The sequence below is a fragment of the Lissotriton vulgaris genome, chromosome 7, assembly GCF_964263255.1.
Source record: "Lissotriton vulgaris chromosome 7, aLisVul1.2, whole genome shotgun sequence".
Taxonomy (NCBI): Eukaryota; Metazoa; Chordata; class Amphibia; order Caudata; family Salamandridae; genus Lissotriton; species Lissotriton vulgaris.
This window is the reverse complement of record NC_141695.1, coordinates 835,156,657-835,179,818: the sequence shown is the minus strand read 5'-3', so window position 1 is coordinate 835,179,818 and position 23,162 is coordinate 835,156,657. Positions and strand designations below refer to the sequence as shown.

The 23,162-nt window shown below is 48.6% G+C and overlaps 1 protein-coding gene across 5 annotated transcripts in view; it reads left to right on the top strand.

Annotated features, from left to right (window-relative positions):
- SIRT7 (sirtuin 7) overlaps positions 1-23,162 on the top strand; it is a 185,831-nt gene that overhangs the window by 146,884 nt on the left and 15,785 nt on the right. For all 5 annotated transcript variants that reach the window (XM_086931173.1, XM_086931172.1, XM_086931169.1 and 2 more), the window contains exon 9: positions 16,794-16,900. In XM_086931173.1, coding sequence (XP_086787299.1) covers positions 16,794-16,900 — 107 coding nt within the window. The remainder of the gene's footprint in view (positions 1-16,793; positions 16,901-23,162) is intronic.

Genomic DNA, 23,162 nt, shown 5'->3' with positions numbered 1-23,162 from the left:
ACCCATTTACCGAGTCCCCAATCCCCTTTCTCTGTTAGCGACAACTACGCAGAGTCAGATTTGTTACTTTCACACTTGGTGTCCTGGAACGTTGCTGGAGCCAAGTCACGCCTGGTATCTGACGATTGGTTGGGGTTTATAGGCAACTATGAGGTGGTGCTACTGCAGGAAACGTGGGCTACAGCTCCGTTTTACATGGCTGGATATATAAACTTTTCTAAACCGGCAATAAAAGGTGTAAAGGGGCGGGCGTCTGGGGGCCTAACCACATGGGTTAAACAGGCCTGGGGCTTTTCAGCTTCTGAACTGTACGTGGATAACCCTGATATACTGGCTATAAGGTTGAGCAAAGCAGGGGGGCAGGATTTGCTCATTATTAACATATATTCTAGAGGTCTCCCCGGCGGCAGATGCCCCAAATTGATAGGTGCATTAGATACACTTTTAACGGGCTGGGACAAAGCCTCCCTTATCATGTTAGCAGGTGACATCAACTGCACGATTGAGCCTTTGTATCTGCCAGAGGACAATTGGGGGTTCGAAGAAGATGTCACGTGGAAAATTCCAGAACTTTCCAATAAAACTCTAGTCAAAGCAACGGAGGCCGCTCTGAACTGGACAGCCTTCTGCCTCACATGGGGTCTAAGGGCTGTGAACGGTCGCACCAAATCAGATATTGGAGCAAACCCTACATTTGACAATGGTGTGAGGAAGAGTCGTATCGATTACATCTTTATAAAAATGGAACATTGGAATGTAATTGATGATATGGAAATTATAATACGACCTGAGAGTGACCACAACCCCTTGTCCTTGAAATTTTTAACGTGTGATCAGACAAGATTAGGGGAACCTGATCCTAGGGGGCAAGGGGTGATAACTATATCAAATGACCGGAGGAGAGTGAAGTGGTCACTAATTTCAAATGATGCAACGATTCAGTCCAATATTGAAAATGTGGTGACATGTGCTCTAATTAACATGAAGTCTGTCGCTGTTGAGCAGGGTCAGGACGAATTACATAAGATGATGGGTTTTCATGATAAATGTTTTTCCGAACTCAAAATTATTTTATCAAAGCCATGTAATTCTAATACTGGGCATCTGAACCCCCCAAGAGCTAAATGGTATAATAGAGAATGTAGAGAGGCACATAGCTATCTCATAGAAAAAGTTAAATCCAGAGACACTTGTGCTGTTAAAGAGGCCAGGAAAAGGTACAAAAAAGTACAATGGGTGGCAAAAAAGGAATGGGAAGACGAATTTTGGGCAGATCTTCTGGAAGCCAGTAAATCGAACGACCAGGGTAAATTCTGGGACATCGTCAAATGTGGAAAGGATGGTGAGTTCCGTACTCCGTCCAACCATGTTTGCCCGGAAGACTGGATCAAACATTACTCTACCCAATTCTGTCCAGTAGCCATTGACTCCCCGTCCAGACTGATTATGTTGCCGGTAACAACTTCTGGCAATCTGACCCTGTCTTTCACCGAAGCAGAAACAGAATATGCATTGGGGCTAACAAAGAGGGGGAAGGCACCTGGGTTGGATCAAATTCCGGCAGACCTCTTCAAAGCTAATACAGGTCTCTGGGTACCTTACTTAACATATATAGCTAACACCATTGCGAGAGGTGCCCACATCCCTAAGACATGGAAAGGGGTGGAGATTCTCCCCATACACAAAAAGGGCGATAGAACAAACCCAGGGAACTATCGCCCGATTAGCCTAATTGATTGCTTTCAAAAAGTTTTTGCTCGCATGATTTTGGTGAGGGTTCATGGGTGGATGGAACTTGAAGGAATATTATCCCCATTACAGGCGGGCTTTAGACCCGGTACAAGCACCATAGACCAGGTCCTGAGGTTTTGTATGATTTTTTGGAAATTTGTCATACTTGGCGGCGGTACCATCTTTGCTGCATTCATAGACCTAAAATCAGCTTTTGATTTGGTGCCGAGGGGAAAATTATGGCAGGTTTTAAGGGACCTAGGAATGCCGGGGGAATTAGTGGAAATTATCATTAGACTACATGAAGATAATTTCGCTAGGGTCAGATGGGGGGCACAAGGCCAATTTACGGACTCTTTTCCAGTCTCTCGAGGAGTCCGCCAGGGGTGCGTTCTCGCACCCACCCTATTCCTACTCTTTATAGACCAGGTAGTGAAATTTTTTGGGTCTATCAACACCGATGCTCCATCTCTGGCGGGGACTAAATTCCCATTGTTGATCTTTGCGGACGACACCCTCCTCTTATCTAAGACGAGGGGGGGTCTGCAGAGGGCATTAAATCATTTTGAGGAATACTGCAATCGAAATGACCTACAGATAAATGTGGGGAAAACCAAATTTATGGTTTTCTCCAGGAAAAAACCAATACGTAGTAGTGTACAACTAAATGGGGTTAACCTAGAACAAGTTGACACGATGACGTATCTGGGGGTCACTCTGGATTGCCGATTGTCCTGGAAACCACAAATAGAGACCCAGCATTTAAAACTGTCCCAACTCACTGGCTGCCTTTTGCGGGAGCAAAAGAAATCGATTACCAAAAGGGTTGCCCCGGCTTTACAAATTTATGATGTTAAAATGAATGCTGCGACATTGTACGGGGCAGAGCTATGGGGTTTTATGGATCTTTCAAGTTTGTACAAAATCCAGTGCAGGTTCCTTCGCAGTCTGGTGGGACTTCCCCAATCAACACCACTGATCCCTCTTTGCCACGACATGGGTTGCCGTCCAATAACGGACATGGCACGATACAGAGTAGTGTCTACCTGGAGGCGTCTATGGACTACGGAGGAGTTGTCACTCTTTGTAAAGGAGGTATCCGAGGTGAAGGCTATTGGGGGCTCAGAGCGAATCCCATGGTTGCAGATGGTGAAAAAGACCCTGTTCGATATGGGCCTTAGCCACTTGTGGTCCTCGCCAGGTATTAGCAACTTCCCCTCAAAAAAGGAATTTAAGAGTTTATTTTGGGCCTCTACCCGCCATTCTTTGGCCCACGCATCCAGTTCTGAAGATCTGACAGGGCGTTTTTTAAGATTTAAATTGGATCCGGTTCGTGAGCTATATTGGGATCTTATCTCAAAGCCACTAGACAAAAAATTGTATCACCAATTTCGGGTGGGCACTTTACCCCTCAATTCCTTCACAGCAGCGTGGAATAACAAAACTAGTAATCTATGTAGCCACTGCCCTGGGTGTAAGGAAACAGAGGGTCATTTTTTGTTTGCTTGCCCCCGATATAGCGAACCCCGTTCAAAATGGTTAAGACCCATTTTTAAACGCATGAACTGTAATAAATCTTCAGATGCAATATGGGTCTTAAAAACAAACACAACTGATTTTATTGTGATATGTTTGGCTAAATACCTAGGTTGGGCTTGGGTAATCAGAGCAAGAAGGAATCCAACCGCTACTTGATTAAACAAAGAGTGTAAGCTGTATAGTGCCCACCACTAATATGTGCTAAACTTATTTTAGAGTTTTTAAGTATTATGATCTAATATTTGGAATACTTAATGTCTTGATTTTGTCGTATAATGGTTTAATAACTTTTTAACCTTGGATTCAAGTTTGATGTATAGTGTTGATTTTACATACATAGGCACAACTACTTTTTTATATAAGATTTTGTTTTGTAATATGAATTGATAATGACATTGTTGTAAAAGTTTTGTTAAAGTTGTCTTTTATGATTTCATTTATCGAAATAAAGACATTAAAACCTGAACCTGAATGTCGGACCCTTTATTTGGAACATGAACTCATGTTGCACATGGCCGCGCCTGGGAACTGTAGAATAAATCAGCCCTGCGCCCTTCTCTGTAAATCCCTGATGAATCGCGGGCACCTGTGTGCGTTCAGCGCTTTATGTACATATTACATTACAAATGCTATAGGTGTCACATTTGCGAAAGTTAAAACTATTAGCATTGTAAATGACGAAGCTATTAATTTTGCTATTTTCAAAACCAACTCATAAATAAAACAATTGTCATTTACAATACCAATAGCTCAAACTTTCCTAATGCGAGACCTATTGCATTGCAAATGCTTGTTTTTATATGGCTGTATTCCTTAGTTGCTTAGTCTGCTTCTTCATAATACTATTCCTGTGCTGCTCTATTCATAGCTGCATGAAAGATGAATTAATTCAAGGCATTTCTTAGCATTAGAATATATTCATAAATGAATATTAAGCAAGGTAGACATCTCAAGGGGTAGAAAGTGCAAAAACTGTCTTAAGCTGATTGCAAAAGTATCCGAACCACAGTGGCCCATACTACCATGGTGGGTGAGCGTCATATTTCCTTCAAAATAACTTGCCCAGGTGACTCTAGAGTTGTTACAGGGTTACAGGGTTCCCTAGAACCGAGGCAGAATCATAGTTTTGGAAAAAAATAAAACATTGTGAAAAAATGTAACCTGCTTGTTTGTAACTCACTTCACAGTCTCACACAGGACTTGAATTGTGGTTCTGCCACTCTGAGCACCCAGCCCTTTAAATGACACAAAAAAAAGATTAAACTTGGAAACTATATTTTATCACATCTACAAAAAGATACTTCAATTTCAAAAGAAATAGAAAAGGTTTAAAGCGATTGAAAATGGAGAGAAAAAAGTACCTGAAGTTCATTAAATGACCAAGTGCGAATATTGCGGATTTCAGATCTTCTTTCATTGGTGAAAAACACACTGTCACAGCATGAGAATTTATAGTGTGCATCAGGACGGGTGGAGTTCACAAAAATGCTGTACACCTACCACTGAACTCCAATACTCTGTTATATAAGCTGATTTCTTCCATGAAAACAAGCCTACCTGGCAAACTGACTTCTCCCTCTTCAGTCTCATCTACCCAGTTCATCAGTAGGACCAGTAAAAACTCAAACATCCTCCCATTGTTGTCAAATCCAGTAGAAGTTAGTGACCCTGGAAGGAATAAGAATTTAAAATAATATTGAAAATGAGTAGGAATAAACAGCCATTTGTGACCTTTTCATCCAGTACTTCTTGTCACAATGGCTGATTTACAAAAGCAATATACTATTACGTCTGCTAGACCCTTCTAGTCACGGGGCTTTATAGGGTTTGTAGGTTCTCCAAGAACTTGAGGTACCAAGAGCAAACAACTGCTCTGCATTATACACTGGTTTTTAGGTCGAGCCTGGGCAGTGCATGCTGTATTCAGGTAGGGACAAGAAGCTCCGCCCACTCTCCACCCATATTTTGTCATTGGCTTGTGTCATTGTCTACTGTGAACTGTGGCTGTTCATTGGTCAAAAGGCTTAGCAGTCCCTCCTTGGTACCGCCTTGTCTCATTTCGTAACCTCCCATGGCGACGCCCCCGGTTTTGTGTGTTATTACTCAGGCTTTAATTACAGCCTCCATGCACTATTTTCTCAAATAACTTTACAAGCTCTCTCCTAATGCTTTTAAAAAGATTTTATAGCATGGGTGCTGAACGCATTTGCAACGCAATAGGTTTAGCATTTACATGAGTTTAAGCTATCGGCATTGTAAATGACAATGCCTTTTATTTATCTGTTTTTAAAGCAACACATAAAAGGCATTGTCATTTACAATGCAATAGCGCAAACTCTCGTAAATGCGAGGCCTATTGCATTGCAAATGCTTGTTTACATGGTCACCACCACTTTTGCTTGGTAAATAATGTGATTTTGACTGAAAGTGCACTGGGTTCCTTCTAACCAGCTCCCCATTGCCAGAGCTTTTTTCACAACACTGTACAATTGTTTCCCTAATTGGCAAAACCCTTAGCACCCTTTGTAAGTCCCTAGTAAAGGGCCTGAGGTACTAAAGAGGGTTCATAAGGGCCTTAGCAAGAATTGTTCACTTTAAGGGACCCCTCACCAAGCACATGCAAGAATGCCATTTCAAGCTGCATGTCTTGGGACAGAGAAAAGTTAAAACATGAGCTGTCACACATCACTGTGTGCCATGTCCCCTAACACTGCATGTGATATTTGTAAGTCGCCCCTACAGCAGGATTGCCAGTCCTAAGGCAGGTTGCTAAATATTACATGTTAGGGTATACCTGCATGAGCAGACGTGCTCCTGCGCTGGTCAATCCTATTATTGCCAGTGCAAGTGGACAGGGAAGTCATTTTAAAACGTGCTGGACACTGGTGAAAATAAGATCCCCAGCTACACAATGGCTTCACTGAAAATGGGGATGTTTGGTTTCAGACATCTCGTATTGATAAACCCACACTGATTCCAGTGATGAATTTACCAATACAGGCCCACAGAGGGCAACTTAGATGTGCCCCTTAAAATCCTACAAGCCTCTGGTGTCCTTGCTTACTGGTCTCAAGCTAGCCTGGCTGATGAGGGATGTTACCTCGAAATCGGTCCTAGGATTCTTGTTTCCAGTCCAGGGAAGACCTGGCTTGGCAGGTTGGGCTGGACTGTTCCCATGAGGAACAGGGACAAGACTGATTTTCATTTGGCTGGGTCTGAACTGGGGTGGCAAAGTGAGATAAAGAATGATGATGCATTCAACCCAGATCTGTGACTGGGGATAAGTGTCTGAAAAGTTTAAGCGCTCTGTCCATCACCTCCTTGTGTTTACTGGTTGTAGCCAGCCTGCCACAGAGACTCTGTTCTGACCTTCTCGGGTGAGAGCCTTTGCTCTCAGGAGACCCAAAACAAAGCCTGTCCTGGAAGAGAGTGGAACCCGGTTATGACCACTTGCCAGAGGAAGTGGATATATATATGGGAGTACTGATCCAAAGGGTCAGTGGCCCTAACATCCCTAAATTCAGTATTTCGGGGAGCCCCAGGTACAGAGAAGCAGATCCTGAGGAAGAAAAGAGGACACCAAAGAACCGCAGAAGCAGAGAGGAGAGGAGAGGAGAAGCAGCTGACCTGATACCAACCCTGATGGCCTGTCTGCATCCCTCGTCGACTCGTCCTGCAGCTGTGACTCCAGAACCTTTGGTGGACTTCCTGTCTTTAATAAAGACTAAGGGCCCGATGTAGGTGGCTAATTACCGGTCGGTAAACCTGCAATTCAGTACATTTCAGGCTTACTGACCGGGATTGAGCCATTTCCGATGTAGGTGATGATTCAGTAAATACAGAATCGGTATTTACTGATTCTGTATTTACCGAATCGGTAAATGGTATGTAGGAAGCACATTTAGGAGTTATTTACCACCAACTACAAGTTGCTGGTAAATATCGAAAACCTTTACAAAAGCAATTTTGTGCTTTTGTAACAGTGCCATGTGTCAGACATACATGCCACATGTGCACGAATCAGGGATGCAACAGGGTGTCAATGTGACACCCTGCAACCCTTGAATATGTGCCCCCTATTACCGATTCGGTATTTAGCGAACTGGTGATAGTGAATGGCTTCCCATTCATTCCTATGGGCCTGGAGGCCCATAGGAATGAATGAGAATTACCGATTCGGTAAAATGTACTGATTTTTTTCCTACATAGCATTTACCGATTCTAAAATACAGAATCGGTAAAATTCGATATTTTAGAATCGGTAAATGTAGATTACCTACATATGGCCCTAAGACCTTCCGGTAACAGCAGCCCTGTTCCTCCTTTATCCTGCAGGAACTCCAAAAGCAAAGACTCTAAGGCTTCCAGAACTGCCAAAACTCGACACCTGAAGCAACCTGTCATCTCCGACCCGAGTTGAAGTGGGCTACTGGTGTCAACAACAACCCCCAACCATCCAGAGCTTGAGTCCATCATGGTTTCACCTGTCGTGGTTTCACCCGTCGTGGCCTCCCCAACGTCGCCTGCCGCCTCTGCACGCAGGTCCCATCGACTGCTCCGTTATAGAAAACCCAACCCTTCAAGAGACCTCTGCATCTGTCGGTTCTGGGCTGTGGAGAAGAGGACCCCAGGTGTCCCCACATCCCAGAGCATCGCGAGCCTTAAACTACCCTGTTGGTTCACCCCACTGACCTACCACCTAGAGCCTGCAGCCTCTTTCCACAGTGACTGACCTCCATAGAAACCCATTGGGTTCCCGACACTGTTTTGCACCCTGCACTTGGCCGCCCTCGTACCGCTGGTGGGGTACTATTGGTGCTGCCATGGACCTTGCCCACCAGTCATCTTAAATTCTGGAGATTGGTCTTGTAAGTCACTGTATTATACCTGTTTACAGAACTTGTTCCTCCCTCCAGGGGATAACATTGCAGAATTCAGAAATTGCACTGTGTCCACTTTTTAAAGTGAAAAGCGCTTATATTTAAAAGCGTACTTACCTGAGAGATATTTCTCTGATGCCTAAACATATATAAGGATACTTGCTATTTTTATAAATTGGTGTGGATCTCCTTTTTGAGTCGTGTGTGTCATTTATTGATCATTGTGTGTATTGGAAAATTTCTTGTACTCCTCTGTGTTGGGCCTAAGGTTGCTCGACCACACTACCCCCTAATAGGGCACGTTGTAATTGCATTGCAAGACCTTGTCCACTCACAATTAAACCCTTGGACACTCTACACTTCTTTCAGATTTTTTATATATATCTCATAAAGATCCAGCTTCCTACATGCAGTATTTATAGCCCTCTGGTGGTTTAGGTGGGCTGTTGGAATAGGGTGTCTGCATTTTGAAAGCCCGTATCCAGGCCTTTCCCTAACGAATTAATTGACAGTATTCAACATAATAGAAAACACACTAAGGGAAATTAAATGCATACAGTCTTATATATGTTTACAAAATTGCTGTCTATGAGGGGCTGCTGCGATTTTATACAACAAAACACATGAAAACATGCCACTGTGTTCAGTCCATCATCTCTCAAAATTGGAACATGTGCTAAATTTACTGAAATTAGCCAGAACGGATGGTAAAAACAAGGCTTATCTCAGCAAATCCAGGAAACCTCGTCACACGAAAATGGAAAAAGCCAGAGGGTCTGCCACTTTTACAATTATTTGGTCTCATCCAGTTCTGGAAGAGAGCTCTATTGCTTACTAGATTTTATGGCTTCTTCTGTAGTGTCCCCAAAAAAGACCAGTTCAGACTGAGACAGCGGTGATGCTTAAAAGATGTTCAAAGACTCTTTGCTATGTTGCCTCGGAGATGGCTACAACATAGGAATCGGAATGGTTGAGTTTCACCCATGGATCTGAAAACCTACACTAGGAAAAAAAAATTGGCTAGACTTGCCCCATCCAAAAAGGTTCCAGGAGGTGGACAAGAGTGTTTGTGCTGGCTGAAATGTTCAAGGTGGATCACAAATTCTTTAAAAGGAGACCACCAAGTTATGAAAGAGTATTTTTTTCTCTTTTTCTTTTTCTCTGACTCTTAGGCCTCATCACTCCTCAGATTGTAAACATCCTATTCCCAAATATGGGACAGCTATCCTTGTATATCCCAGACGGGATGAAGGCAAATGACCCAATATATGTGAACTAAAAATACAGTGTACAGAGCAGAGCGGACAGGGAGAACCCAAAGGGGTTCTGGTAAAATACCATTGCCCTTGGTTATAATCTCAGTGCCACCACATGAGTCACTATAAGGCATAGGTTGAGATGGCAGTAGTCACTCTCATTTAGAATAAGGGTACTCTTTGGGTATTGTCTGACTTCAATGGTGGGAGAGGGGGCACCAAATAGGGAGTACCTACAGTAGGCTCACTGGGAGATGAAACCAGCACTATCCAGAAAAATAAGGGCAGTGCCGCACAGCTTCACAAAGCCATTTTTTTTTTTTTAACATCATTTTTATTGCATCACCAATATAAATGTACAGACAAGATATTCAGCAAAAATAGCACGACATGAACTGAGTCTATTGAAGACATTCGATCTTCATCCGGAGGAACCACCCCGCCCTTGACGCGGGTGGCTTCATCTCTGTCGTGGTTTCATACTTCTTACATTGTCCGACCGCTTCATTTTGCACATGACCTTGGAATGCTTTTGTGATTTACACCCCTCCCCCTCCCCAAATTTCGGTGCCCCAACATCCCTCCAAACCAGCTTCCTACCCGCCCTCCCCCCGTGGTCGCGCTGCGCTTGAGTAACCATGTATTAGTGCCCGGTGTGTTGTAGGAGGAAGCAAACAATCGCTAAGGTGTGTTCTCCTGTATAGTGTTAGGGTCTGCTCCAGCTAGTTCGCTCTCGCCATCCTGCCCCTCGTCGTCCACATCCCTGAGCGCCTGCACCATCACCTCCCATGCAGTCGCCCTTTCCAGTGCTTTCTCGTCATTCGACCTCCAGGCCATCTGGTATCGTAGGGTACTATCACACGCGGCCCATCTCAGACACTCCCCATACCATCTTTTATACGTGGGCCCCACTCTGGACTTCCAATTTTGTGTGATCTCCCGCTTGGCCAAGATAAGCCCTAAATCTATAAATTTACTTGACATCGTATTTCTAGGTGTGTGTGGGAACCAGTGAAGGATGCCAACTGCTTTAGTATACTGGATATCCCTGTCCGTCGCGCCGTTAAGGGCCCGCCCAACTTCCTGCCAATAGTCGCCTAAGGAGGGGCAATCCCATAGCATATGACATAGATCCGCCCCCGCTGTATTACATCTGGGGCAAGCAGCCTCGGTCGCCCCAAAGTACTGTTGGATTTTCCCGGGCGTGAGGTATGCCCTGTGTATAACATAAAAGTGGATCAATTGGAACCTGGCATTCCTCGAGCTCTTCCGCGCCCGCCTCAGCAGTTGCCCCCAGGTCGTGTCTGGTATCTCCACCTGGAGGTCCAGCTCCCACTTGGCCTTCAGGGCTGCCAAAGGTTGCAAGGCCTCCCGCTGCATCCTCGAGTACAGGCACGTGACGGCCTTAAAGGTCCCCGCCGCCATCATGGCGTACTGGCAAGCCATCGAGGTGCCTGGTTCCTGCAGCCCTTCCCCCCAGTGGGCTCGCATGGCGCCCGTGACTGCCGCGTGCAGCAGGTAGTCACCCCTCGGCAGGTCAAATCTCTCCTGCAGGTCCCGAAACGGCAGCAACACCCCATCTTCGTAGAGGTCACCCAGCACGTGTATTCCCGCCTCCTCCCACCCTAGCAAGCGTGACCAGTCACCTCCATGCGGGAGGGCAGTAACCATTCCCAGCGGTATTTCGGGGGCATACATAAGGCGGACACCCGCCCGTTTACGGGCCCGGTCCCAACATAGCCGGAAAGTCTGCTCCTCGACCGTCAGATCTCCCACTCGGAGTTTCTGGTGCAGCGTAATATAGGCCAGAACGTGTCGCGGGGTGCCTTCAACTCTCGCGTCCTCGGGACCTCTATATACTCTCGCCACCTCCTGAGTAAAAGTCTGCAACTGCGCGGCTAGGTAATATCCTTCAAAGTCCGGCACTGCCATACCTCCCTCATCCTTGGGGCGTAACAGCGTGTCGAGCGCTATGCGTCTCCTACCCGTGCCCCACAGGAACGCTATGATCAGTGACCTCAGGCGTTTGAAAACCGAGCTCGGGATCCATACCGGCAGTGTCCTAAAATAATACAAAAGCCTGGGCAGGGCTATCATTTTAAGCAGGGAAATTCTACCAGCCAGGGAGAGCGGTAGAGTCGCCCAGAAGTCCATAGATCCACGCAGGGCGTTAATACAGCGAGTTATGTTGCCATCCAGCAGGTCGGATGGGGCGTGGTAAACATAAACCCCTAGGTAATGTAGGCAGCGCGGCTCCCACCGGAGTTCCTGAGCAGTGAGTGGGCACGGTTCTCCCGGTCTCAGGGGAAACAGACAGGATTTAGGCCAGTTGACCCTCAGGCCCGATAACCTACCGAACTGCTCCAGTAGCCTCCGCGCCCCCTGAAGTTCGGCGCCGGCATCGGCCAAAAACATCAACAAGTCATCCGCATATAGGGAGATGAGGTGTGGCCTCCCCCTAAAAGGCAAACCTGCGTAGTGGCGGCCCAGTCTGGCTACCGCAGCGAAGGGTTCCATTGCCAGCGCAAACAATAGCGGGGATAGGGAACAACCCTGTCTAGTGCCACGCTTAATCGGGTATTGTCTTGAGATCAGTGCACCCACCCGGACCCTCGCTACCGCCTCAGTGTAGAGGACCTTGGTCCACTGTATATATCCGTCTCCCAGCCCGAAGCGACGCATCACCTCATACAGGTATCCCCATTCGAGGCTGTCAAATGCCTTCTCAATGTCAATGGACAGGACAAATGGGGAGACGGTGTCTGGCCAGTCCGCACCCATCAGTCTCGTGAGTCTACGGATGTTATGAGTGGTATTGCGTGACGGTATGAAACCGCACTGGTCACCATGAACCAGGCCCGTCATGTGCACTAGCAATCTGTTGGCCAGAATTTTACTGAGGATCTTGTAGTCCGTCGTCAGCATAGACAACGGACGATACGAGGACAGCGCCGCACCCTCTCTGCCCGGCTTCAAGAGTGGGATCATAAGGGCCTCGCACATCGAGCCCGGGAGTCGGCCCTTCTCCTGCGCCTCATTGTATACCTCGCGCAGCCGCGGAGCAAGATGCTCTAGGTATTTGCCATAAAATTCGATCGGTAGACCGTCAAGGCCCGGGGTCTTGTTTCTAGCCATCTGTTTTACAGCGCAACCTATTTCTCCGAGGGAGATGGGTCGCCCTAACTCCTCTGCCTCCGAGTCCTCCACTCGCGGCAACTCTAGCCCGTCCAAGAACTCCTCAAGCTCCTCCGTCCCTCCCGTATCACCACTCAGATAGAGCCCCTCATAATAAGCTCGGAACTTGTTCAGGATCCCGGGTTGGGAGTGGCAAGGCTCCTCCCCTGGCTCCTGGATCCTCATGATCGGCCCTCCCCCCCGGATAGGGTTAGCAAGCCAAGCCAACATCGCCCCCGCCTTATCACCTTCCGCATGCGCCCTCGTCACGTACGCCTTATGGTCGAAGCTACGCAGCCGCTCTAGCTCTACCGCCAGCCCCTCCCGTGCCCCGCTAAGCCCCTCCTGCAGTTCAGGGTGATTCGGGCGCCTCTTCTCGAGCTCCCTCAGCCGTGTCTCAGCCTTATCTAAGTCATCCAACAGAGTCTTCCGCGCCCCTGCCGTGTGCCCGATACAGTGTCCCCGCACCACCACCTTGAAAGCATCCCATTCAACCGCCCTCGTGGAAGCCGAGCCACTGTTCTCCTCAAAATATCTCTCAATACGTTCACTCAGGGCCTCCCTGAACAACAAGTCGTCCAGGGTGTCAGGTTGCAGGCGCCATGTTGGCACGCAGTTAACAGTCACCATCCATTCCAGAGACATCAACAGGGGGTTGTGATCCGATATCGTCCTGGCCAAGTATTCCGCCCCTCCCACCGTGGGAAGCACACATTCCGAACAAAGAAACGCATCCAGCCTCACATGCAAATCATGCAGGTGCGAGTGAAAGGAGTAGTCCCTAGTGGTGGGGTGCAACGCCCTCCATGCATCCGTGAGGGCCCAGCTCTCCTGCCATTCTAATCTACGCTTGGCGATCCTATGTACTGGGGACGCGCGCAGCGGGGGATGGGACCTATCTAGTAGCACATCCTCAACTGAGTTGAAGTCCCCCCCCAAGAGGACCGGCCCTGCCAAATAACCCGCCAATTTGCCCGAGATGTTAGACAAGAAAGCGGGCAGGTCTACATTAGGAGCATACACATTACAGAGAGAAATCATCCTGCCTCTCAGCCTTCCTTCCACCGCCACATACCTGCCCTCTGGGTCTACCGACGACTTCGAGACCTGGAAGGGGACCCCCGCCCGTATCCAAATCAATGCCCCCCTCGCAAATGCTGAAAATGTCGTGTAGAATAACTGCCCCCTCCAGCGCCTTTGTAGAGCCGCCCCTTCCTGCTTATTTAGGTGCGTCTCCTGCAGAAACGCTATATGAACCCCCCTACGCTTGAGGTACGCCTGAACCTTATGTCTGCGCGTCATGGACTGCATACCCCGCACATTCCAGGTCACACATTTCAACGCTCCAGTACTAGCCATTCCCCCCTACACTACCGGACCATACAGCAAAGAACAGTGTACGCATAAGTCCCGCGACCACGGGCCTCCCCCCCCACCCTCTCCAAACAGGAAGCCAAACCCCTCCAACAACTACAACCCCCTGAGCAACCCCAACTGCTCTCAACTCCCACCCCCCCAGGACAGGCCCCCCCGCAACTGGAAGTACCCCCATCCAAACCAACACTCCCGACCACCCCTTAAGGAAAGGTGGCAATATTCGCAGTCCCCACTGCGATGACCTTAGGGGCCAGTAAGGCGCGGCTCAGTGCTATAAGACCTCCAACAAATCAGCCCCGCGCGCTCCACCCCACAATCCCCACATTACAGCTTCCCAAAACCTCAATCAATATCGTGCCACTGCTGCGGGTCCTTCGCCCCGGTGTCCGACCAGCGAGTCCATTCCGCCAAACCAGTTCAACACGCCTCCAGTATCTCTCCCGAGGTCTGCGGCGTCACAATAGGGCCCCGGGCTCCACCAAATTCCGATTGTCCTGTCTCTGAGCCCGTGCCCGGGTCCTCCGAGTCCGTACCCTTCCCAGACTGAGTCCTGGCGGTTCTAGATAAGTCCACCACCGCCTGTAGGGCCGCCTGCCTCTCCGCCTCCGTCTGCGACATCGAAGGTTTCCCGGTCCTCCTGCGGTTCCTTCTGATCCGTTGGGACTGCCTGATCGGCTTCGCAACCTTAGCCTCTTCCTCCCTGGCCTTAGCACCGTCCGTTCCTGCCTTATAAGTGTCCCACCAGTCCCATGCGTCCGCGGAGGTCGTGAAGAATAAAGACTTCTCATCCACCACCACTCTTAGCTTGGCAGGAAACAACAGGGAGTACTTGATGCCTTCCTGGCGGAGCTCCCGCTTGAGGGACAGGAAGTTTGCCCGGAGTCGCTGAGTCTCAAACGTGTAGTCCGGGAACATGGTGACTCTGTTGTTTTCCACTTGAAAGGGCCCTGCCTCTCTCGCCCTCTGCAAAAGCCAGTCTCTGTCCCGGTAATGGAGCAACTTGAATACCACCGGGCGAGGAGGAAGGCCCAAGGCTGGCGGACGCGCCGGAACTCTATGTGCCCGCTCCAGGGAGAAGAAGGGAGACAGACCTTCTGGTGCCACCTCCGTCCGCAGCCAGTTATCCAAGTAGCCCACCATGTCGTCGCCTTCAATTTTCTCCGGCAGGCCCACTAGGCGTACGTTGTTGCGCCTGTTCCTGTTTTCTGCATCCTCGGCCCTCCTTTCCAGCACCTTCAGACGGTCCATCACGTCGGCCATCTGGGCCTTCACCGTTGCCTGGGCCGGGGCTAAGTCCTTAACCGTGGCCTCCACGGATTTCACCCTGTCCTTAAGTTTGTCGTGGTCGGCCTTCAGGAGGCCCAAGCCCGTCGCCACCTGAGCTATATCTTGCTGCAGGGCATCCTTTGTGGTGGCGATGGCTTCCAGGATACGATCCTGCATCCGCTGTAACGCCGCTTGGTCTCTCTCCGCTCCTTCCGCCGCCTCAGTGTCGGTCGCGCCATCTCCCTTCCCCTTCGGCTTCCCCATCTGGGCCGGGATGGGCGGCGGTCCTCAAGTGTGTTCTTGGTCGCCCTCCGAGCGTCGCCGGGCACCGTCTTCCGGCCGGGTTCTCAGGTCCAGAAATGTCACCAAGAAGCAAGAAGCACCGAGCGGTCGCGGCCCGGCCAGCGCCAGTTGCGCCGGAGGTCCGGGGTTCTCGTCTCCGGGTCACTGTCGCACCGTTGTCGCCCCAATCAGGAGACGGCCCTCAACCACCGCCCAAGGGCGCGCCCAAAGTCCATCTGGCACCTGGGGAGAGGCGCGACGCGGCCGCCAACACCTCTAGCGTGTCCGGGAGCGGTCTTCAGTGGGTCTCCGGGCAGATGTCTCAGTCACAAGCGATCTCATGCCCTCGCCGCCATTTTGGGGTCCGCGACTTCTCGGCTGAGTTCAGCTTTCAAAGTTGAGATACTGCTGTGGGAAGGCTCGGTGTCGTCCTCCGTGGGTCCCGGACCCTCCGCAGTACCGTCCAGTACCGGATAGTGTCCTTTATCTCGGGGTTCGAATGAATTTTCAGGATATTTTCCGGGATCGGGCACGGAGCTCCGAGCTCACGCTGCCTACCTCCTCGGCATCCAAGCCACGCCCCCCTCAGCTTCACAAAGCCATGTGTTAATTTCTAACACTGTGGCCTCTCCATCTTGATTGCAGAAATGTGTCCACCCTGCACTTGATCTTCTGTCTGCTAGTGTCTTTCACTCCTGATATTTTCTTCTGTTTTCTTAGGTACCTCAATGTTTGGCACCTTCTTTGGGTCTCTTTGGCGCTGCCATCCCAGACTCAAACGTTGCAGTTCTGGGCTCTTTCCCTTGGACACTGAGGGCCTAATTTAGAGTTTGGTGAATGGGTACTCTATCACAAATATGGCAGAAGTCCTGTCCACTGAGTTACAAGTGCAATAGGATAAAATGGACTTCTAATATGGCAGAAAGGCTATCAGTCACATGTGATGGAGTAACCCAAACGCTGTACAAGGACTAAGTTAGTTCTTTTACCCTGCGTGGTGGGCAACTCCATTCTCTACTCTTTACAGGTTGTGGGCCAATCTCTGTGACTGTTTCCTTTGGTCAGTATGGCCTCTACCTCTGGCATTTCTCTTCAATGTAGGGTTGCCTCCATCCTGGTCACTGAGCCATCTAAATCCTTTGACTCATAGGTCACAACCATCCTCCACCACAATGTGATCACACTTAAATTGTGATGTTGGTAAATGGGAGGTCCTCATGGTTTTTGGTAGTTTTGGCAAGGTATTTTTCCATACCTAACTTTTTATCTTGGTTACTTGTGTCTTCAGTGGACCCCGAAGGATGATTTGGCTGCTCTGAAGATTCATGCGAAATGTGACGATGTTATGAGACTGCTTCTGGGGGAGCTGGGCCTGGAAATTCCAGAATATGACAGGTAAGTGCCTCCCTCGCTGTTGTCTGCGGCTGTGCCTATTGTCTGTTAATTTCTATTCATTGTGTTCTTTTGAAGTGTTCATTTACCTTGTTTAACTCTTGTGCAGCTTCTAGCTCAACTCTATAGCACCTACTGAGCCTTCAGTGTGCTGCCCATAAACAAACTGTGTGTTTGAAAAACTGTATCTGGTTTCTACAGCTTCTCTGTATTGCCTTCTACGTCTGCTGTATGAAGCCTCTGTAACTCACATTTATCTGTCTCTTTCTGTTTGTGTGGTACCAGTATGCATACACCTTCTGCATACACTGTGTGCTGCCATCATTACCACCTCTGGTGCTCTTCATGTTTGTGCTGCAGTGCTCCTCCCTGGAGCCAGGCTTGTACTTTAGCCATGTGGAGTATTCTTGTTTGTGAAGGCTATCTCTGCTTATAATCCTGGTACATTCCTTTCTGTTTTGCTGCCCAGTTTTGTTTGGGTTATGCCTTTTTAGGTCTCGGCTAGTAACGCGCGAAGCGCGTTCTCGCCAGAGAACTATAGCTGGCGTCTCAGCCGACAACGAGCTGGAATGTGGCTACAAGACCTGGCCGCGCGCGCAGCGTTGTCCCATAGGATAACGTTGTGCGCGGCCAGTTCTTCTCTCCACAGCATAGACCGGATCGCGTCGCGCGCTTCTCTGGAATGCATGGGGGAGTCTGCAGAGTCGTGCGGCGCTGATAAGCGTCAAAGCTTGTTGTTGCTCTGTGGTGGATATCGGGTTACCGGTGCCTCCAGCCCTCGATCGCGCCAGCACCTTTAAGTATGTGGTATCCCATTGCTTGTTACATAAGCTTCCAAGCCACAAATGGTAGCTTGTGCAGAGACAGCATTCATTACCAAACAATACTAATAATAACCTTTCAGCCGTATTCTCAGTATCTGTTATGACGGCTACATGAACGCATATCTTAATGCTCTCTGTCGGCAGTCTTGATTGGCGAGACCTGACAGCGCGGCGCAGTGCCACTCACACAAACAAACCGCATAGCCCTTGACATATGCGGGCATGTGACCATCCATCAGACACTGGCGGTTGCCACCAATTGTGACTTTCTGAGCCGTCAACATCTGTGCTGGAGCCTGAACTAGCGCCCTGAGTCAGGCTGCCACTGCCTCGCACGACTAACTAGGAGCTGCAGTAGTTTGTAATTTTTTAAAGAAAGGAAGATTGTATGTGACCTTGCCACAAGTGGCTTTTACTTAACACATTAGGATTTAGGTCAGAGTAGACCAGAATGTGTGTGCCGACTGGTTGCCGATTTCACATAGCAATCCTGCCGCCTACTGGCGAAATTGATGTCGGCAGCCTGCCTGATCTGCGGAAAAAAGAAGAGATGCTTTCTCTCTCCTATCGAGCTTGGAATTCATCCTAACATCGTCCCCAGCAGCAGGCGTTTCCTCCTGTTTCGCAGCTAAAGCTCAGTACGCCATAATTCGTGCCCTTTTATCGGACTTCGAGCTATCAAAGAGCTGAAAATAATTCATTTGCTAAAAACAAGTCTCTTTACAATTCAAGAATAGTCTCTTTACAATTCAAGAATACTTGGGGGATAAAACCAGAGTGCGCAAGTTTGAGTGGCCACAAAGTGCAACTGAAACACGCCTCATCTTGAATCGCACACCTTCTCTCTCCAGACTGAATGCATTTCTTGCATAATTGCCTTGGTGTTAAATGCTCTGTGTGTGATGTTATAAAAAGCAAGCCTATGTTCAAATTGACTCCTCTCAACTGAAAAAAAGTTTATATTTATCCGTTTTTTTAAAAGAAAACCTTCTCTCTGGTTAATTTACAAGCCGATCAATTATTTAGAGCAAAATGTTAGCAGTAAAGAGTTCCACAGGATGGCGAAGTCCGTTATACTGCAAATGTCCTCTGTTCGTTAGTTTGTTGCAAACAAAATGGCATATTCCTGCATTGCTCTTGCATTTTGTTATTTTACATATGTTTTGTATGGCCAGCTTTCCTATTATTTTGCCTCCGGTGCAGTTGTCTGTCCAAGTAGCAAAGTTCATCAACTGTTAGTGGGATACCCTGTTCGGGAAACCCTTTATGGTGTGAGGTGATGCCAGTGAGATGTGGAGTTTTGTAGAGTTCAGTTATCATGTTCGTGTGCCCCAGCCAGATTATCCATGTCTGTGTCTTCCTACTAGCCAGTGTCTCTCTAACCATGTGTCTCTCTATTCATGCATGCGTCTCTCTACTCCTGATGCATGCGTCTAAATCCATGTCTGTTTCTCTCTATTTCTTTGGCTCTCTATTCCCTGTCTGCTTCTTCCTGCCTATGGCCGTGTCTTCTTAGCAAGTGTCTCCATAACAAGGTGTGTGTCCCTGTTATGTGTTGTCTCGCTATCCATGCCTGTGTCTCTTTATCCATGCCCGTCTCTTCCGAGCAAGTGTCTCCATGGCCATGTGTGTCTCCCCATCCATGTCCTTGTCTCTCTATCCACGTCTGTGTCTTCCTATCCAGCTGTGTCTTCACAGCAAGTGTCTTCCTATAAGTCAGTCTCTCTCTAGCCATGTCTTTGTCTCTCTATCCCAGCCTGTGTTTCTCTATCCCTATCCCATCCTGTGTTTCTCTATCCATCCGTGTGTCTCGTTACCCATCTCTGCGTCCATGCCAGTCATGTCCGTGTCTGTTTCTCAGAGCCCCTCCTCCCTGCCCACTCCTGAGCCTGTGTCTCCAAGCCCAGAGGTCTCATCCCTCGTGTTGGTGTTTCCCTGGCCTGCTGTAATTGCCTATGTGATTGCCTCCTCCTTCAGTGTTGGTGCCCATGTTTCCACGCCTTTGTGTCTGTGTCCTTGTTTCTCACAGAGCATGCATATGTGACCCCTGGCCCCACTGCTGCGCATTTTACATTTACTTTAACCCTCGCGCAGCTACAATCCGTTCCTGTGTGGCAGCCTAAAAGTGCTTTAGCCCCCATTTTTATCGGGAGGCGCACAACCCCCATTGCAAAAACAGCTTAAGCTCTCCTGGCGTGAGCTGCTTAACGAGGACCAAGCTGCCAACACCCATTCCAAAGAAAACAGCTTTTTATCGACAGGCGCACAACCCCCATAATGTTAGTCAATCTCAGTTATTAAGAAAAAGCGGATTTATCATTTACATTTCTGCGCGATGTTAGAAATAGGAAACATGAGGGCAAATACAAAAAGTATGGAGAGCCAGTCAGGAAGCGCCCAGTTACCACAGTCAATTTACTGACCTGGGGAGGGTGGAAGTCTGAGTCCGCCTCGCATGTTTCCAGCTGGGATCTTTTGAAGATACCAGGCGTCACCGCCGACTCTTTGCTCACTAAGCCATGTGTATGACATCACAGCTCTCCCCATAATATCACAGACAGTCTCGCCCCACACTCCATCCCTCGCCAGACACTCCATCCCTTGCACACCCTCTATCTCTCTCTCGCCCTCCCTCTATCTCTCTCTTGCCCTCCCTCTATCTCTCTCTTGCCCTCCCTCTATCTCTCTTCCCCCTCCCTCTATCTCTCTTCCCCCTCCCTCTATCTCTTTCGCCCTCCCTCTATCTCTTTCGCCCTCCCTCTATCTTTCGCCCTCCCTCTATCTATCGCCCTCACTATCTATCGCATCACCACAGCATCACTCAGCACCACCACAGCATCACTCAGCACCACCACAGCATCACTCTGGCACCACAACATCACTATGCGCTACCAAAATGCCTATAAGTACAACAGTAACTTACAATATTATTATAATATAATATTATTGCCAACATTGCTTAATATTTTGCAACAGCTATCATCTTGCAAATCATCTTTATACACCAATACAGACTTTGCTAAAAATGTAATGCAACGCATTGTCATATACAATGCCAATAACTCAAACGTTAATGCTGCAAGACCTTTTGCATTTCAGATGCTTGTTTAACATGCGTGCTCTACTCTCCATGCATTTTGTAGCTCGTCACCTATGTGTGCTGGTCGTTACCTCTGTTTGTGCTGTCTCTTTATTCCTGTGTGCTGGCGTTTTCCTATTGTTTTGTACTGTACATCAGCTCATCTTGTTCTGGAGTGCTGTTCCTTCCTCCTTTTGCTTGAGCTTTACCCCCTCCCTTCATCTGTGATCACCCAACTCTTTCCCGTGAGCATCCTTCACTCAATTCTTTTGTTCTTCCCAGCACTGTTTTGGTGTATTTATCCAACTTTTTTTGTGCTTCCCTAGCACTGCCCATTGTGGTTCCTCATTTCTTTCCTGTGTGATTTGTAAATCTTTTTTGCTGATTTTTGTGTCCTCAATGGGTACTGCCATTTCTGTAGCACTGGATTTCCACATTTGTGTTTCTGCAAATGTGGATCTGTAATCAGTGCTGTTAATCCTTGACAAAACTAAAAAGCTCTATTGATTTAGTTCTAAAAGATTCAAAATAAAATATTTGATGTAATTGTCACTCTAATGGGGTCAACACTGTACCAATACCAAAACACTCAGTAATAAAGAAGGCAAGAGGGAAACTAGAGAAATTAGGCCATCTGGCATCACGCCCTGCAAGAAGTGACCAGAAATACCAAAGTGAAACCCAGTCAGTTAGTGCTCTGCCCAGAGTCAAACTATGTCTGCATGGATTGGGTACAGTATCTGGGTATCCTTTGGGCTTGTTCAATGTGAGGTAAGTTCTCACACACCTACCCAGGTGTCATTCTTCATCGTTCAGCTTCCTCATTTACCATGAATGGTTCTAATGGAGAATGGGCTTTTTTAAAAGAATGTACTTTAGAGTTCTTTGGATAGGACAGAAATCTGGGAGGCCTGAAGTGTGATTTTAAAAATCATCCCAGTTATCTCTTAAAACGAAATGTTTATTCCTTGAGTACAGAGGAGATGGAGACTAGTACTAATGCACCAGAATGGTACATGTTTTTGCCAAGTGGCCCTGGATCCTTACAATCTACAGTCACTCTCCATGCATTCATTTATTATATGGAATACCTTCGGGCCCCAGACTCCGCCTCCAGCCTCCAAACCAACGACCCCCACCACTAGCCTCAGCGCAGGGACCCCCATCAGCACTGAAGACACCACCCATGTCATGAACACCATCCACTCTGGCTCCCCTTCCGACCCAGGCCCTCATCATATCTTCAACAAAGCCGACACCATCATCACACCCCACCTCCGGAGCGTCATCAACAGGTTCGAGGCATGTGGGCTGCTGAATTCATATCCGTGCATAGATCGCCGCCCAGTGTTGGGTCCGGATGATTGCCTATTGTTGTCCTGGAAGAGTCTTCGAAGTATCATGAGATAGGTGGCTCCTCCCCTGGACTACAGTGCGCATGGGCATCGACTCCATCCCCAGATTGTTTTTTTCCGCCATTGGGTTCGGATGTGTTTCGGTTCCCTCTGTCGGAATCGATAGTTGTTAAACTTACTTTGCTCGAGACCAAAAGGTCTTTAGGACTTGCGTCGGTATTGTCTATCGTTCGGGTTCGTTATTTCCTCGGCTCCGAACCGACACTGCCCTTCCGCGTGCTTTCTGCGCGGACGGGCCTACTCGGCGCTCCAACCTCTTCCATCATGGAACGAAGTCCATTTAAACGGTGCCCGGTGTGTGCCTCGAAGTATCCGCTTATCGATGTACACCTGGTGTGCAAGAAGTGTTTGTCTCCAGACCACGACGAGGCCATGTGTATGGCCTGCTCCAAGTTCCGGTCGAAGAAAACACTCAAGCTCCGCCGAGCTGCGCGCCTGGAGGCCCAACGATCGGCACCACCTCCTACAGACATCTTCGACGCGGAGGATGTCGGGGACGACACTATCCAGGAGATCACTGAATCTAACCCGGCGTCGGAGGTCGAGGACGACTATGGCGCGGAAGACGAGGATTTCGATGAAGTCGTTGAGGAGGTAGGGGACGACGACGGGGCCCTTGCCACTGTAGAGGATAGCTCGGATGAAGAGCTTCCTCAGACTGCCTCCGGGGCCAGCCAACATTATAAGGCCCGGGCCGAGGGATCGCCTTCGGGCCTTACCCAAAGCCTTGATGCCCGTCCCACGGCTCCGCCTTCGGGCCCGGTCACGGGCATTGATACGGCGCCACTTACGGTACAGCCAAAACTGAAAGTGAAACCAACGGTCTCGACGCCAGACGTATCGAAACCGAAAGCGCAAGTCAAGCTGGTCGTGTCGGAGGCCTCGGCGCCGAAGAAATCCAAGATGGCCGTCGAGCTCAAGAGCCACGCCAAAATGGCCGACCCGAA